Source organism: Lacerta agilis, chromosome 11 (assembly GCF_009819535.1).
Source record: "Lacerta agilis isolate rLacAgi1 chromosome 11, rLacAgi1.pri, whole genome shotgun sequence".
NCBI classification, from domain to species: Eukaryota; Metazoa; Chordata; class Lepidosauria; order Squamata; family Lacertidae; genus Lacerta; species Lacerta agilis.
Window position 1 is genome coordinate 11,225,408 of NC_046322.1, and position 17,015 is coordinate 11,242,422.

The window sequence follows — 17,015 nt, forward strand, 5'->3', positions numbered from 1 at the left end:
CCTAAGCATGTGAATTGCATTTGTGCTTCTCCAATCCATGTTGAATCTTCTCTCACCTTTTGCTCCCTCCCTCCCTCTTTGTTGTAATGTGGGTTGTAAGCACCTTGGGACAGAGGCGTCTCTTATTGCTGCTGCTCTTTGAAGCAACATCATTCATGTGCAATGGTGGCTGGTCTATTGGGGTGCATGGGGCACTGCCCCACCAATTGCAGAGAGCTGGTTGGCCAGTGAATGGGAGATTGACTGAAAAGTGTCCTGAACTGTCTTTCCATTGAAGTGGATTGTGGAAGGATGTGTTGGGCAGGAATGAGTGTGGCTTTGAGATGGAGAAGAGGACTTTTTAAAAAAACACCCGCTGGTCATTTCACTTGGTGGGTCTGAGCCCTTGTTGCTTTAGCAGACCAGTCTCTGCTAAGTAAACCTGGGGCCTGTTCTGAGCATGTTCAGAATTGTTTCCTCCAAACAGCTTCAAGCACATTCTTGTACTCTCAAGGGTGTAATTTTATCAGGGGAAAAGGGGGTCTTTTCCTATTCCCTGAGCAGCTCCTGGGCTGCTTGGTGATCAGGAAGTACAGAAATGCCCTCCTTCTCCAGCTTTTTTATTCTCCGTCTTCCATACCATAGACCTTGTTGCCTGGGTCACATGAAAAAGTGTCTGCAGTGGTGTAGATCACAACGCCACCCGCGTCTCTGAGATGACCTGTAGTCCAAAGCAAATGGAAGGTACCAGGCTGGTCTGGGACCTGGATATCTGGAGGAATACCTGGGACACGGGTGGCGCTGTGGTCTAACCCACAGAGCCTAGGGCTTGCCGATCAGAAGGTCGGCGGTTCGAATCCCCGCGACCGGGTGAGCTCCCATTGCTCGGTCCCTACTCCTGCCCACCTAGCAGTTCGAAAGCACATCCAAGTGCAAGTAGATAAATAGGTACCACTCTGGCGGGAAGGTAAATGGCATTTCCGTGCACTGCTCTGGTTTGCAGAAGTGGCTTAATCATGATGGCCACATGACCCAGGTGCTGTCTGCGGACAAACACCGGCTCCCTCAGCCTATAGAGCGAGATGAGCGCTGCAACCCCAGAGTCGTCCATGACTGGACCTAATGGTCAGGGGTACCTTTACCTTTTACTTCCTTCTAAGTCTCCCCAGGCACCTAATTCCACAGCTGTGAGATCCTGTTGATTGTCCATCTTTACATCTTCTGATGAATAGTAGGTGGGAAATGTGATGTTGTGTGTGTGTGTGTTCTGTGGAATCACCCCACTCCAAAAGCCTGTAATCACTGCTCTCTGAACAAAAAATGTGGGCTTTTAAAGTGTTTGGCCTGCATTGATATTACTTTCTGCTCCTGTAAATTTCCTTTTTTAAAAAAACACTTTTTTAAAAGCCTTTTTAAAAAACACTCTCTTGTGCCTGTGTTATAACAGTAGGAGCAAATTCCTAGGGCCCGAGGGGGTCTTCACCCCCCCATAAAATATTTGAGGGGGCTGGCCCTTCCCAAAGTTGATGGGCACTGCCATTCCAATGGTGTGCATGCACCACATCATGTGATCAATTATGTGGGGCGGAACTTACCTGCCACTCCCCAATATTTGATTCAAGTTGGCACCTCTGTTGTAAACTGTTTTAAATGGGAGATGGCCTTTTGGTTTTGAATCCTAAACCAGCTCGAATCTCTGTGAGAGAAAGGTGGGATCCTGATAGTTAAGCAAGCAAACCCATAAAGGGACAAGCAACACACAAACTGCTTTGTCCTGCGAACAACAACAACAACAATTCCATGCACACTTCCATGCACATAGATGTGCAATTCTTGCTTTAATGTCTTTCAGATCTCCCTGAACACTAAACCAAGTGAGCCAAAGCAAAGTTTTCCAGCCACGGGGGGTGGGCGCAGCCCAGCCTAACTGCAACCAGCCGTGTGTCTGGGCTGTATTACTAAGGCCCATTGAGAAAAGTGACTTCCCACGCTTTGCCTACAGAGGGCATCCCTGCTCATTCATATGTAGGCTCAGCAAATACAGCTGCTGGAGGCAAAGCAGACTGCCTTCTCCCTCTCGCCAGTCTGTCTCTCGCTCCCTCGCTCGCTCTCCCCAAGCAGAGTCTTTTCTTTTCCCCGATCCAGTCGGCGTCTCTTTCCGCTCTCCACGTTTTCCCTCCCAGCCCTCCTCTTCTCCGGATCAATGGACGTTACAGCTCTAACTCTTCCCTCTCACATACTGCTGGTGGACAGCGCCAGTAACAAGTGAGAGACCATCGCATCCTTCCCCCTTCTCCGCCCCTCTCTCTGCCACCCTCCCCGCAGCGAACATCTGCGGAGCCAAGAAGGAGGAATAATAATAACACTATTACCAATACTAGCCCAGCTGTTTGGTCTTGCACAGGATCGTCGGCGTTTCTGGCTGCGTTTTACTTTGTACACCAGCAGAGATGGAGCAGCCCCGGTGCTTTTAATGCGCCCTCTTTGGCTTTCTGGTTTTTTTTGCAGGATTTTTGTATGTGCGCGCGCCTATGGATGGTTTTCAAACGCTGGGAGACCCTTTCCTCTCCTCTCCTCTTTTTCCTCGTTAGTTTCTGGACATTTCCTGGCTTGGGGACTACATTTAACTTTTTCTTTTTCTGCCTTCCGACCCACTTACCTTGCCCGTGGTGGTGGGGGTGGGGAGAGCTAAGGGAACCCCACGACCACCCCATCGAAAAGGGAGGAGACCGAAGCGGCTTGTGGAGACGTGCCGGGATTGTTGCCTGTGTGATCCGGACCCAAATATCGGTTACGTGTGGGTTGAAATATGGAGAATAGCTTTGGATGTGTTTGGGTACCAAAACTGGCTTTTCTGCTGTTTGGGATCTTTGTCATCACTCTGGACCTTACAGTCACTGGTAAGTCATTTGTGGGTTTATTCCAACTCTCCTCCTGCTTTTCCCGTCTTCCTTTTGGCTTTAATGGATGAAGCAGGACAGTTTAGAGAGATGCTTGCAGATTTGTGATTTCTTGCTGTCTGAACAGCCTTCTAGCTGGATGAGTTGCTATGAGCTTTGCCGAGATTTGGGCAGTGAAGTCTATTAAGAAGATCCTCCTTTGGTCTTTATTAAGGAGAATTCAGTCAGGATGGAAGGAAGCCTCCAGTCAAAAGGGAAATATAGCAGAAAGTGATGATGGTGTGATTTTTCTGTTCTGCTTAGTGGTTTGCTCTTCCGGGCTGAGACATCACCAGCTTTAGAAATTCGGGGGGTGGGGTGGGGTGGGGTGGGGGGTGCGTTGGTTGTTGTTCCTCTTGTTATGTTGAATGCAAGAGGTTGTCCATAAGGTAGAGTTTGCAGAAAAAGGGAAACATGTCTCCAAACTCCATTTGATTGATATTCTGGAGGGCACGCCTCTCTTTGCACTTGGCAGACACATTTTTCTAATTAAAAATGGGAAAGCTGGTCGCGTTACTGAATCGGAGAGGAAAGGGAAGCGATATGGTGTTGTTCAGCGTTTCTCAGGAGGCTGGGAAGCGATGGAGGTGAAAGAACAGGGTAAATAAAATAAAATAAAATAAAACCCTGGAATGAAACGAGAGGTTTGCCAGGAAGTGTTGAGGAAAGTAGTGGTGCCATTTGTAGCGAGTAGGGCTTGGAGACCGGTGTGTGGTGGCAAGGGGTGGCGGCGGGAATGATCGCTTCCAACGACCCTTCGCTTTGCTTTGGATGATCAACAGTAGCATTTCATTAGCAGGCAATCTCGGAAGGAGCGGGTCACGTTCTGCAAATCCAGCCGTACCTTAGGAGTGTCATATAAGCCACTGATGAACAATGCATGCTGATTTCTCTCCCCCCACTCCACCCCACCCCACCTCACCCCGAACAGAAGCGAACATTACACCCCTACCACCAATGTACAAAAATGCAACATTTCAGCCTAATACAGAATAAAAAGTTTACTCTGCTCCGGTGTCATTCGGTCGCTTGCAAATATTTGAAATGGCATCCTATAAAGGGGCCCAAGAAAGATAACGCTTCCGTTGATTGTCTAAGGCTTAACAGGTGCACCGTAAGAACCTCCTTTTAAATGCATCGAGGCTCATTTCTTTTGGTGCGCGCGCGCGTGTGTCTGTGCGCTATGCACACACAACGCGCGCTGGAGAGACAGCCAGAATGGGGTAATGAATAGGCGTCTCTCCCGAGTTCCCGGCTGAACGGATGGCGCATGGAAACATGTTGGTGATGCTCTTTCTCTGAAAAGATGATGGACTTGCAAAGCATCTTTGCCGGCTAAGGGCATAAATGGATGGGTGGGTGCGGGTACACAAATCTGCGCACGGGGAAGGCACTGGAGGATGGGGTCAGGTTATAGGAAGAGCAGAGGAGGTGTAGCACGCTATGGTGCTAGGGAGTGAAAGGGGGAGTCATGAAAGGCGCTGTGGATTTTGGTGGTAGCCTACGTTTTGCTCCCCGCCTCGGAGGAATTGGCGTTGCATGTTTGGCTCCCTGCTGCTGCCGCCGAGGTCTTTCTCCTCTTGCCTTTGTGGCCCACGCTTTCTGTGCATGCTTGACTGCTGTGGCGACGGGGCAGGGCTGCTGCTGCTGCTGGGTTTCTGTACGTCAAGACCAGGCAAAGTTTTCCTCTCCCCTCGTTTCACCTGTAGGCAAATTTTGGCCCAGGGCTGTTTGTTTTACGCGCAGCTTTGGGCGCCACTTGAATGGGCAGAAGCCAAAGCTCATCTGCTTGAATGTCTTCCCCTCCCCTCCTCCGGGAGCTATTTTCTCCCCCTTCAGCATCCTAGCAGGGGACTGATCAGGAAGAAAGCAGGATTTCGCTCCATGAAAGGACCAGTAGGAGGTGCCCTTATTAAGGCCAAGTAGCCAGTTTGCCGCTTGGTGAAATTCCCATTCAGCAGGGCATTTAAAGACTTTGTTGATGGGTAACAAAGGGCTTACAGATCTGCGGCACAATGTAGCTTTGTCCTTTCCCCGCTTTCTAGCTAAAGCACAGCGCTGCTTTGGAGATGCAAAATTCGCGTGTGTGTTTCCTTTTTAAACTTTCTTTCCGAAAATGAGCACCGCTCGGTGTTGGCGTTAGAAGAGAAATAAAAAAGGTTATTTTCCTCCTTTGGCACAGTCCTTTCTCTTCCGCTTCCCTTCCTATTGTTTCCAAGGTGCCTAAAGGATGCTTCCGTACAAAACACAAATGAGCAGGCGAGCCACACAAGCGAGGTGGTTCCATCCATTTCGCGGGCCAGAAGCGAGAGTGTCTGGTGGTGCACACATGGCCCTGAGCATGATTGGGTGTGCTCCGCTCTGCAGTTTGGAAATGCAGACGATAAAGAAATGGTCGGGGGTTTTTTTGGGGGGGGGAATCGCACCCCCTGCATTTACGGATTGCATTCAACCCTTTCCTGGAAACCTATGTGCCGCACAATAGAGTGGGTGCTTCGGGGTTCATGGGGAAGTGAATACTCAGGAGGTCCCCTTTGTCTGAAAGTGGAAGGAAGATCCCCGCCCGTTCTTACCCTTAATCCCTTTTCCTTCCGCACTTCCTCATTATGGTGCAGAGTCAAAGAGAGGGATGCATCGCCTTGCCAGAGAACCTCCCGGTGTCTGGGCAGGAGAGCAATCATATTCTCGGCAAGTGGTGCAATATAAATCAACAGTGGTCTGTCATAGCATCCATTTCACACGCAGGCAGAGTTGCCCTTTGTGTTGTCGAGTGGCAGGAGCTGCCACACGTGGCGTATGACTTGGGCAGGCCACCGTGCATTCGGTTTAATGTTGCCGGAAAGTTGGGGCTTGTGCTGCTTAGAGAAGAGCATGGATCCCACCCCATTATGCCACGGGGGCTGGGCAGGGCTACTCTGTGACGTAGACATAGGTTTAAATTGGGTGGTTTGGGGTGTGGGTGCATGGCAGGAGAAGTTGGTCATTATTTATTGGTCGCAAACTCCAGTCTGCAAAATGGGAATTCTAGTAAGGCAGTTTTACAGTTTTGAGAAAGGAGGAGGGAGAGGGGGAAAATGCACCATTAACCCTGCAATCCTAAAGCCACCTACTCCAGAGTAACAGCTTCAGAGAAGTCTACAAGCCTGCTACAAGATTCAATTGTAGTAATAATGCACCTTCAGGGTTTGGGTTTTTGGAACAGTTCCATTGAAATTAAACTTAAAATGAGCAGAAGAGAGTTTCACTGTTTACTTCCACAGAGTTGTTCATCTTTATTATCTGAGCTGTTTCCTCTGTTTTCTTGAGTACCAGCTGCCTCAGTTGGAGTTTAATGATCCAATCTTAATTTCTGGGCTTGTGTTTTGGACTGAGATGTTAGTCAGCACAGAGCTACGTAGAAAGCTACCCTACTCATCATATGAGACATTCCAGTCTGCGGATGTAACAAAATCTTCCCCTAGAAGTCTGTAGGAGTTTAAACTGAGTAAGGCTTCTAATTAAACAAGATCTGCAGCTCAAGAGGTGGATGCAACTATTGAGGGCTAACTCACACTTGCATCTTATATCACTCAATAGCTCATCATTTGGCAACCTATGGCTCGATGACATTCAGTTGGATGTGCGAATTGCCTCCATTGAGAATTGCCTCCTGTGTGTTTTGAGGTGATGTCAGGTGTGAAAGTTCTGCTCACATTGTTGGAGGCGCCATGCCTGTTTTACAAATCACCTCTTCAATGTCACGGGCATAAAGTAACAAATGTGTTTGTATGAACCCCAACCTGAGATCGGTACAGGGGAGCATGGAAAATAATCTGTAGATATAGTGGCTGGCATTGTTTTGGTTCTACAATATGTATTCCATCCAATAGGAGGCTGATTAGCTTTTCTGAAATGATCAGGTATTCATTGGGATTTGCATGAGTCATGATTCTAATTAAGCTCCACCACTGCTTTACAATAATATTCTAGAGTTTTCACCCTCCTCTCATTTCTGTAGCTGTCTGCACAATCTATAACCATCTCATAAAGGCTGGTAGATGGATTTGACTTATCAGTTATTGTACTGCAATGGAGGAAAGTCTTAATGAACTATGCCAATGATATTCCTTATTGGCTATATCAATTCATCTGGTACTTAAGATCAAAATTCCCCCGTTATCTTTGAGTAGCCAGATTTTACCCCATCCTTCCTGTGCCAATATTATTGCGTCTTCATTTTCAGTTAGCATTAGCATTAGCATTAGTGAAGGGAGCAGTGGTGGGTTTGTCCAGTAGTCAGCTGTTGAGCTCTGCTCAGAAAAAAAACTGTTCCAGACCAAACATCCCAGCTGGTCTGCTTTGGTTCTGCTTCTTTAGAGTTCAGAATTATTCAGTAGTTCAGAATGACTTGGTTAGAAATATAAATGTGCCCAGGCTTGTAGTGCACAGATGTATTGTAACTCAAATGCCGTTTCCCAGAGTAGTTCTCTTATGGCTTAGATTAAAAGGAGACTGTGCACATCTGGGAAATGACACTGAGCTTTTAGCTGAAGTCTATTGCTACTGTGTCTTCCTGTGCTACACATTCATGTGAGTAGATTTGTTTTTTGTGCTGGCAGTTTTATGAGTAAGTTAACAGTCAGAAATGACATTTCAGTACACTCCCCCCCCCCAGATTTTGAGGGAGTGGTAAATCTGCAAACAAACAAACAAACAAACAAACAAATTCCTGTTTGTGCTGGTGAGTTTAGCAGAATCTATTTCTGCCTCTCCAGGCATGCTACATGACTCAGCTGGCATGGGACATGTGATCTCATGGTATACAATAGCGGTAACCAATATGGTACTCTCCAAAACATGGATTCCAACTCCCATCAGCCCCTGCCAGTGCACACCTGATATATAACATTCCATTCATCCTACTTTGTGACAAAGCTTCTCTAACATACATACTTTAAATTGATGGGATGATACAGTTTGCCTTTCTTTCTTTCCCTTTTTGGAAGAGGATAATTAGAATGCCATAAGCTCTGCTGATGATAAGTCGTCTTCAACTAATCGCACCTTGCTTGGTGATCTTTCAGAATAATTCCGTCAAACGCTATATACACCTCTGCAACCGCACAGATCCTTTGTTGATTAGGCTTTTCAGATGACATCTGTTCAGTGTGGGAAGCATCTCATTGTGGCTGCTGTCAGGAGCTAACTGGGGCCATGGGTGGAAAAGAAGAAAGGGTGGGAAGGAAGAGACCGCCATTTTATTTCTTAATATCTATTTTACAATGGGTGAAACTCAGCGTTACTCATACTCCGAAGAGACCCCTTGAAATCAATGGACTTTCCCATTGGATGGGAAACCTGTGACCTTTCAGATGTCCTTGGGCTACTTGTCCCATTATCCTTGCCCATGGATCGTGGTGGCTGAGGCTGATGGGAGTCCAACAACTGCACCTGCAAGGCCACAGTTTCCCCACCCTTGACTTAGATATCACCCAATACACCTGACAAAGGTTTCAGCTGAAATATGTTGAGCCTAGATAATAATAATTTTGAGCATCTTTGTGTACCCTTGTGAGTCTCCTCCCCTGCCCCCCAGTAACAGGTCAACAGGCTGCCCCACTGGGAATTGCTACCTAGCTAGCTGTAATGATTAACAAGATATAAGGCATGTGAATGCTTTTAACACCCCTTAGTGCTATACAAATGTTGACTTGAAGTCCCTCTCCTCTGCTTCTCAATCCACTCTGATGGTTAGCATATCAAGTGACCATTCTGTAGAGTCAACTGCTATGCTTGATTCCTTTGCCATGACAACACAGCCCAAGAAGCAACGCTGATGCAGGAAAGAATCACATCCGTTGACTCTCCTGAAGTGCTTGTTTGCTGCACACATCATTTTTACAGGAGTTTTTTTTGAGGGGGGGGGCAATGCCACTACTTGGAAATAGTAAGAATGGTGGCTTCCTTTCCTTCCATAGAAAACAAAATGACTTCATTACATCCCCCCCCCCACTCCCCTGTGGCTACTTCCTCTGCCTTAAGAAAAGAGTGTCGCAAGTGATTTTGCAAACTGTACTTAGAGTGGAAAGGAGGCATTGTAAGGATCATTAAGTAAATGTGTGCATATGGCTAAATCCAATAAAATTGTTTTCCTGGTTCTGGTACTTGCTAGACATAAAGCGCTTGCATGGCTTGTCACATTCTTCTTCTTCTTCTTTTTAATACCATGCTATAATCATTACTATGTAAAAATGTAATGTGACAATCAATGCACTTTTTTAAAAAAATCAAAAGGTATGAATCTTGGATCAAAACCCAATCCTTAACTGTAGATTTTTGAATTCAAATGAGATCATGCTGGTCTCATTTTATCCTTAGCAGAAGTGTTCATATTGCTGAACTCGGTTGTGGCCCAGTTCATCCTAGGTTGGTCAGGCTTCCTCAACCTCGGCCCTCCAGATGTTTTGAGACTATAATTCCCACCATCCCTGACCACTGGTCCTGCTTGCTAGGGATCATGGGAGTTGTAGGCAAAAAACATCTGGAGGGCTGAGGTTGAGGAAGCCTGGGGTAGGTGGTTTGGGGAGCTGGTGGAGGGGATTATGGTGCTTGGTTTATTTTTGACACAATTCAACATAAGCCATGGGTGGCTCATATATATCTCCAGTTCATAAGTGTAGTGATCGACCCTCTTTCCACCTGCCTTGCCCCACCCCACCCCACCCCACCCCGACCCCAGGACTCCTCACAAGGAAGCTGTGCCTGGAGGAAGAAATGTGAGCTGGGAGACTCCATCAGGCAAGGCCTCTTTCCACCTGCTGTGCCCCATCCTCCAGTCTCTGCTTCTCATTTTGTCTTATATTATGTTGTGCACTGTGGCTTGCTGTTGTTTCATTGATTGGAGTTTAGAAATTACTTATTGTAACTGTTAAGAGTGGATTCCTGTTTAATCTTGAAATGCTGATGTTTAATATTATTCTATATTATTTTAATGAATGTTGAATGCTATTTTATTTGCATATTGTATATTGTATTATGCACATTGTCTTATTTATATGATGTTAGCCATGCTTTGGCTGGGGAGGGTAGGATACAAATAAAATTTATTATTATTATTATTATTATTATTATTAATGTCACATAGAGTTTCACAGCTGGGATTTGAACTTGGATCTCCCCATACCAACTCCAATCTACCAGATAGCTGCCATGTTTGGCTGCCCTTTAATTATACACTCATCCAATCAGCATGTTATCTTTTCTGAATCCTGCAAGCCGATACTGATGTATGTCATTTCAAATAATCATAAATGCATGCAGATCATGTAAACAAACAGGATTTATCTCTTGGCCCCTTGGGTACATTGGTCTAAGTGGAAAAAGATTGCTTTCACATTGCTGGGGAGGTAATGCAAAGTACTGTAGATTGTGGAGGAAAGCTACGACTTGAATATTTGTATTTGATGACAGTGGGTGGGGAGGAGCTACAGGTTGGTCCAATCTGGGAAATAATCTTATTTGTTGAAAAGTGGATAGATGGAAATATTGGGAAATGCTGATGTTGTCTGAATAAAAAGAATATTAACAAAACTCCACAGAGATGTCCTCAATTAACCAAAGACACACACACACACAAAAATAACTTGGCTATATTAAAATAATCCCTGGGGTTGGAACATTAAGTGGATTTTATTTCTCCTGTGAATGAAAACAGAAATTTTTTGGGGGTCATATTCTGATGACTGCTTCTCTGGTTTTACAGCTATGTAAATCAGGTGTAGACAATTGGCATGCCTTGAGTTTTAAATAATGGTGAGGCCAAAATCAGGTTCACCATTTTGATTGTGAGGAACTTGCTCTGTTGGGCTGGATAATTTGTGCTGCCTAAAAGAGAGATTATGAGCTTGTTCAAACATTTATTTATTTATATTTTTCTTTATTGCTTATTGCATTTACTGTTGATCCATTAGGCAGGAGTAAACATTGCACTTAGGGAGTGAGAGAAAAATAGAAAAGTGATTCTGAGATTAATCAATAATGTAATATAGATTCTATATTGTCTTGCACTTGTGGTGGTGAAGGCTTGGATACCAAATGGAGGACATGGTGTTGTGGTGTGGAATGTTTGCAGTCCACTTTCTCTGAGGCAATAGAAAGTTGTCAGTATGGCTGGGTTGAAAACTTCATATGGGTTCAAAAGATGAGCTGGCTGAGAACTGGGCCAATTGGGGGTGAGGGGGGGAGAGGAGAGAGTGTCCCAAGGAGATCATAGAAACATAGAGCTGGAAGGGACCCCAGGGGTCATCCAATCCAACCCCCTGGAAGCAGGAACCTCAGATGCAGAAGCTAAGGGCTAAGGTGCCCAAAAGCAGCGTGGCTGAGGGAAGAAGCAGAATAGGTTGGTGGCTAAAAGATAAGAATCTGACAAAAGGGTAGATAAAGGAGAAGTGAGTTTGAGGAAAGGGAAACAGGAGGTGGAAAACTACATGCATCAACTTCAATAAATGAGCAAATTCTTTGTGCCAAATGAATGAAAATTTCATAAAAACGTATGCCTTTTCCAGATTTCTTCCAGAAATGCATAATGTGTATCTAAAATGCCTTTGTACCTTGGGTTTTGCTCTCTAATCTATCTCCCCTGAAGTCCTTTAATATGAGTCCTCTGGTGATTTTCCATAAGATACAGGTGGCTTCAACTAGCAATGCGATGAAATCTACCTTGGTGTTTCATTCCTTACCATTAGGTGGTTGAGGCTGCCGACACTTAAAAATAATTTGTAAGCAGGTGACTGGCTAACAAATACCAAACAGAGGGAAACTGTCTCTATTGCAGATATACCCTCAATATGGATTGCTGCTGCTCCCCCCAATCAAGTAAATCTATACAAATACTAAATTAACTGAGGTTCTGCCCCCCCCCCAACATAAATCCTGGTTACGACCATGTCATCAACATGGGGAGTTAAGCAGTTCCATCCCCTCAGCTCTGCTTCCCTTTTATACCTTGCATGTTGATTGCAGCATCTGGGCTGGACGAGGCCTGTGACCCTCACCTGTTCTGAGCTTACTCCAGATGAATAAACACACACCTCCTCCCTGAGCTAATGAGCCCCACATGGGCTGTGGGCCTTTGCCTGCCTCAGTCTCCCAGAATGTCCCTCCCACTATTCCCAACCAGGGGTGGAAGAAGGGGGGTGCAGTGGGTGCGGTCCGCCCTGTGTGTCACCACTGAGGGGGGTGACAAAATGCCTGGAGTGACGCGGTGGCTTGGGCTCCTGCAGGTTTTGTGCTGCCCCAAATGGTCCGCCCGCCACCTGACCCTCAGTGGAGGAGGCAGGTAGACTCCTTGGAGGCCCCATGGAGCGTCCTGCCCTGGCTGGCCCCGCCCTGCATGTGGCTGGTTCCGCCCCAGCGGGCAGCTGATCCCACCCCTGGGCACAGGGCACGCAAGCCATCGGCTTACTCGGCCACTGTTCCCAACACCTTAGAGCCCACCTTGTTCATGGAGATGGGGGCCTCTCTGGCTTTGATAAGGTGCTCTTCTCTTCTGGTCCCTGCATGCTGACCCCCCATCCCCTCGCCATCCTCTGTCATCCCATATGTATTTTCCAGAAACCCAATCTATCCTTTACCATCTCCGACTTGCCCCCCCCGGGGGGGGGTCTCAGTCGCAGCTCCACCCCTTGCGAGGATCTTCTTCCTCCCCACCCCATTGCCCTTCCAGTTCATGACAATAGGAACTGAAGTCCAACAACGTTTGGAGGGCCTCAGGTTCCCCATCCTTGATGTAGGGAAAAACACATGGGCAGTAGCCCACGGCTGCATGCCAATAATTGCAGCTCACGCTAAAAGTCTTCATTTGAGACAGTGCAAGCTTGCATTTCTATGGACCCAGAGGCGGAGAAAGACGAATGTGGTTTATCCCCCCGGAAGGCAGTGGTGCAGAGGCATACATCATAGCTTTACATTTCCATCACAAAGATCCTGATAAAGGAGAGTATATTATTTTCGAATGAGATAACGGAACAGATAACGGCAGGCCTATCGGAATCTCTCCCCCTCCACCCCGCTTTTAAATGGTGTTTGTCAGTTTAAAGCTTGATGTGTAAGCCTTCGTGTTACAGTGGGATAATCTAAAACTGTTGCACCATCTCATTTATAGATGTATGAACTGTAAAGGAATCTGCGGTTACAGAGAGACACAATAAATCACACAATTAAATGTCTGTCACTGTCTGCACTGATAGTAACCATTTGCCAATGGGGATGCCAATATATGCTGCTATTTTTTTTAATAAATAAAAATACAGTACAGGAAAAATGAATACTGTGAGAAGTGACTGCCCAAAGCAACTGGGGAGAAGGGAGGGGGGGAATTGGTTGTCAAACAGAGGAAGCTTTTAAAATTGTGAATGTAGCAATCACATTTTGTACCTGTTACAAAAAAACACTAAAAGATTGCTAGAAGGGAAATGGAGGCAGGGAAGGAAAAGCAGTATTTTATTTAGAGGAGGAGGGAGAATCTTTACACATACAAATGGTTTAATCAGGGAATAATAGAACCATACATCTGGGATAGTATTTAAAGAACACCTTGCCTATCTTCCTTTTATTCCTTTTGAGACAGATGTAATTGAGTTGGAATGAAATAACAATACTTTGCATTTCTATAGCTCAGTGGAAGTGTGTAAAGCAGTCCATTTACACCATCTCAGTAATCTGAAGAATCTTCTTTCTACGTGTCAATCTCCTGAGACATTTAGGTCACCGTTGGAAACCCTGCCCCAGATTCCCTGCAAAAGAAGCAGGCAGTTGCTAGGGCATAGCCATTTCAGTGGTGGCACCACAGATATGGAGTGATCTCTGCAGTGAAACTAGTGTGACTCTCTCCTCTTTGCCGCTTCCCTGAACTTTCTTTGCAGGGAGAGTATGAATTGTGCTCTACCGTTGGTTGGCTATGGCTGTGTTTATGAGCCACTGTAAATCAACTTTGGGAAATTATGAACTGAAGGGTGGTATGGAGGTTTTAAATAAATAAGGTGATTTGCATGTTGCTATCATTTTTTATACAGCTGTCATATCAGAATAGTAAGAAAACTGGGTTCATAGTGTTGTCATCCTTTTTAAAAAATTAAATCTTTATTGAAAATTATAACATTCATACATTAAAAACAAAACACAACAAAACAACAACACAAAAAGCAAAAAAAACCCTAAACCTAAAAGTAAATATCAAACATAACAAAATACACCAAAAAAATCAAACCAAGACAAATCATGCATATGCATTCATTCTATTAGTAACAAATCAATATTCACTACTTCCATTAAATAAATCATAACAAATCAAAATTAATCATAAATCATAATACCTAATTGTAGACTTTCAATCCTGCCAACTTCTTAGTGTTGTCATCCTATGGAACATAGGAAACCATCTTGTACGGAGTCGGAGTATTGCTCCAAGTAGCTTACCACTGAAGGGTTGCCATATTTCCAGAGGTAAAAATCTGGACAAAAAAAGTTGTTGAGCCAGAGCCGCCCACACAAGAGCGTGAAACAGAGCCTGAGATAGAGCCTGGGTACCCCACGCTGGCATCCGAGCCTGAACCCAAGCTGTCCCCACGCAGACATTTTTTTTTTAACCCCCTTCCCAAGACATTTGCTTAAAATGGTAAAAATCCCCCCGGATGGGCATGTAGGCCCCCCAAAAGAGGACATTTCTGGGAATTCCCAGATGTATGGCAACCCTAAGTATTGTCAAAAGTGGACTTGCAGTAGTTGTCTAGAGTTTCGTACTGAGGCCATTCCCAGTCCTATCTGCAGTCACCAGGGATTGAACCAGAGACTTTCTGCAAGCAAAGTAGATACTTCACTGAGCTACGGCCTGTATATTTGAGATGGGGGGGGGGGAGGCACCATTGATTCCAGTCAGAAACACAGTGTGCTTTGTTTCTGACTGGAATCAGAATCATACCCTCCAAGAGTCCCCATTTTCCAGAGACAGTCCCAGATTTCTGATTTGACCCTGAAATATCCCACTTTTACTCAATAGGAGGTTCCTATTTTCATCAGAGAAATGTTGGAGGGTGATGACAGAAACATTGTAACTAACTGAATACTCCTTATGAGAGCCCTGTCAGATACATTTGCATTATGGATATGTAGATAGGTGTCTGAGGCAGAGACTTTGTGGTCCAGGCTGGCTCTGGATTTGAACGGGCCATCTGCAAACTACCCCTTGGTGGATGAACCCCCTCTTAGGTTGACAGGAACATAAGAAGAGCTTTGCTGAATCAGGCCAGTGACCCATCTAGACCAGCATCCTGTTCTCACAGTGGCCAGCCAGATGTCTGTGGGAAACCAGAGAGCACAACATGAACACAAGAGCCCTCTCCCCATGGTTTCCAGCAAGTGGCCCCTCCTGGATTTACAGGGTGGTGGCAGCTGTACTCCATGAGTGCTTGGGAGCTGCCATTTTAATTTCCCATGATGCCCTAGAGTCCCTGATGTAGTGTGACCCAAGAGAAATCAAAATGGCACATTGTTGATCCCGATGCCTGATGGGAAGCCCAAAGGGAAGGTATCAGCTCCTGTGAACCCTGCTGGGGTACAAGGGCATCAGCAACTGCCCGGGGTACCAAGTGTTGATGCTGATGCAAGTAGTGGCTCGCTGAAGGCCACTTAGCATGATTGTGGATAAGGTGAGTTCTTAACAAGTGGTTTTCTAGCTTACATTGATAGCAGCCACACTAGAATACCTCTCAAGGGTCCTCTCTGCTCTTCAGATTGATCATCTGAAGAGCGGGAAGGATGCAATTTTCCTTCCCATTGTTGCCACGGGCTGGACTTAGATGCCACTCAGTGCAGATTCAGCTACTGCAGAAAAAATAGATTGGTGTTTTTGGGGCCAGCAAAGTTGCCAGCGGAGACAGGGGGCAGACAAAAGCCTGCAGGTTGGCAGCTCACGATACCTTCCATAAACAGACACGAGGTGGTATAAACTAAGTTTTACTCCAGATAGATCCGTTGAAATTAATTTACATGAATAAGTTGGGTCCATTGATTTCAATAGGTCTGCTCTGAGCAAAAGTTATCTAAACATCACCCATTAGGGTTGCCACCTTTGATCGGGCATAATAGAGGACAGGTCAGGCAAAATATGGGACAGGTTGGGGGGAAATTAGGGGACTATAATTTACTTTACCTAGTGCAGAAATGACTTCAAAGCAATCCATTACAATGGCACATGGGGGTTATAGTGTTTTATTCAATGAAAACAACAACAGAAACACTATGAAGCCGCTCAGTGAATTCTTTTTTCTTCTTATCTTGCTCTTTGGCCATTCTCCCTTCCTGTGCACTGCAAACTCTTCTGCTCTCCACCAGAGCAAGCCCGTTGGCCAACCCCATCTCTTGCACTCCAAGTCCGACTCACCCCCGCCCCTTCTGCAAGTGCAAAAAGAAGTCTTTCATCACCAGCACTGGGGCAGGCCTGTGCTGCTGCAACCCCCCCCTCTTGTTCCCCAATGCACCCAGCACACCTCCTAACCATTCAAAAGCTGAGACTCCATGGTAGCAGGCCCCCTCTCTCACTCTCCACAACCCACAACCCACCCTACACAAAAACTCTCCTTCTCAAACTCCTCCTCCCACCGGACCCACCCTCTGCCCACCCAGTTTTGAGGATGAGGATGAGCCTGAATATGTGGAAAAGGCATCCCGTTTGAAGTCTAAACAAGACAGTGGAAACTTTTCACTAAAAAGAAAGAAAGAAAAAGACTGCCATGTTTTTCTAGGGACGGGTAGCAACCCCATCATTCATGGGCTAGTCCATGTTTCCCTAAACTAGTGCCTTCCAGAAGGTTTGGACTACAACTCCAATAACTCTGGCTGGGGCTGATAGGAGCAGTATTTGAAAACTGCATATCACCAGGATGGGGGAGGCTGCATTGGGCCCGTTCACTTTTTTTTGGCATACTTTTTGAGATATTCCTCTGGCTCAGTTGCAAAAACCCCCCACTTGTTTTGCATACAGAAGGTTCCAGATTCTTCCCTCAGCATCTCTACATAAATCGATCTGAGATGGTAGACCGTGGGAAGGCCTCTTCCTGGAAC

The 17,015-nt window shown here is 45.8% G+C and overlaps 1 protein-coding gene across 1 annotated transcript in view; it reads left to right on the plus strand.

Moving 5' to 3' along the window:
* The first annotated feature begins 2,099 nt into the window (after window positions 1-2,099).
* Window positions 2,100-17,015, plus strand: part of DCC (DCC netrin 1 receptor) — a 912,686-nt gene continuing 897,770 nt past the window's right edge. The window contains exon 1 of the mRNA XM_033163905.1: window positions 2,100-2,879. Within this exon, the coding sequence (XP_033019796.1) occupies window positions 2,789-2,879 (91 nt within the window). The 5' untranslated portion in view covers window positions 2,100-2,788. The remainder of the gene's footprint in view (window positions 2,880-17,015) is intronic.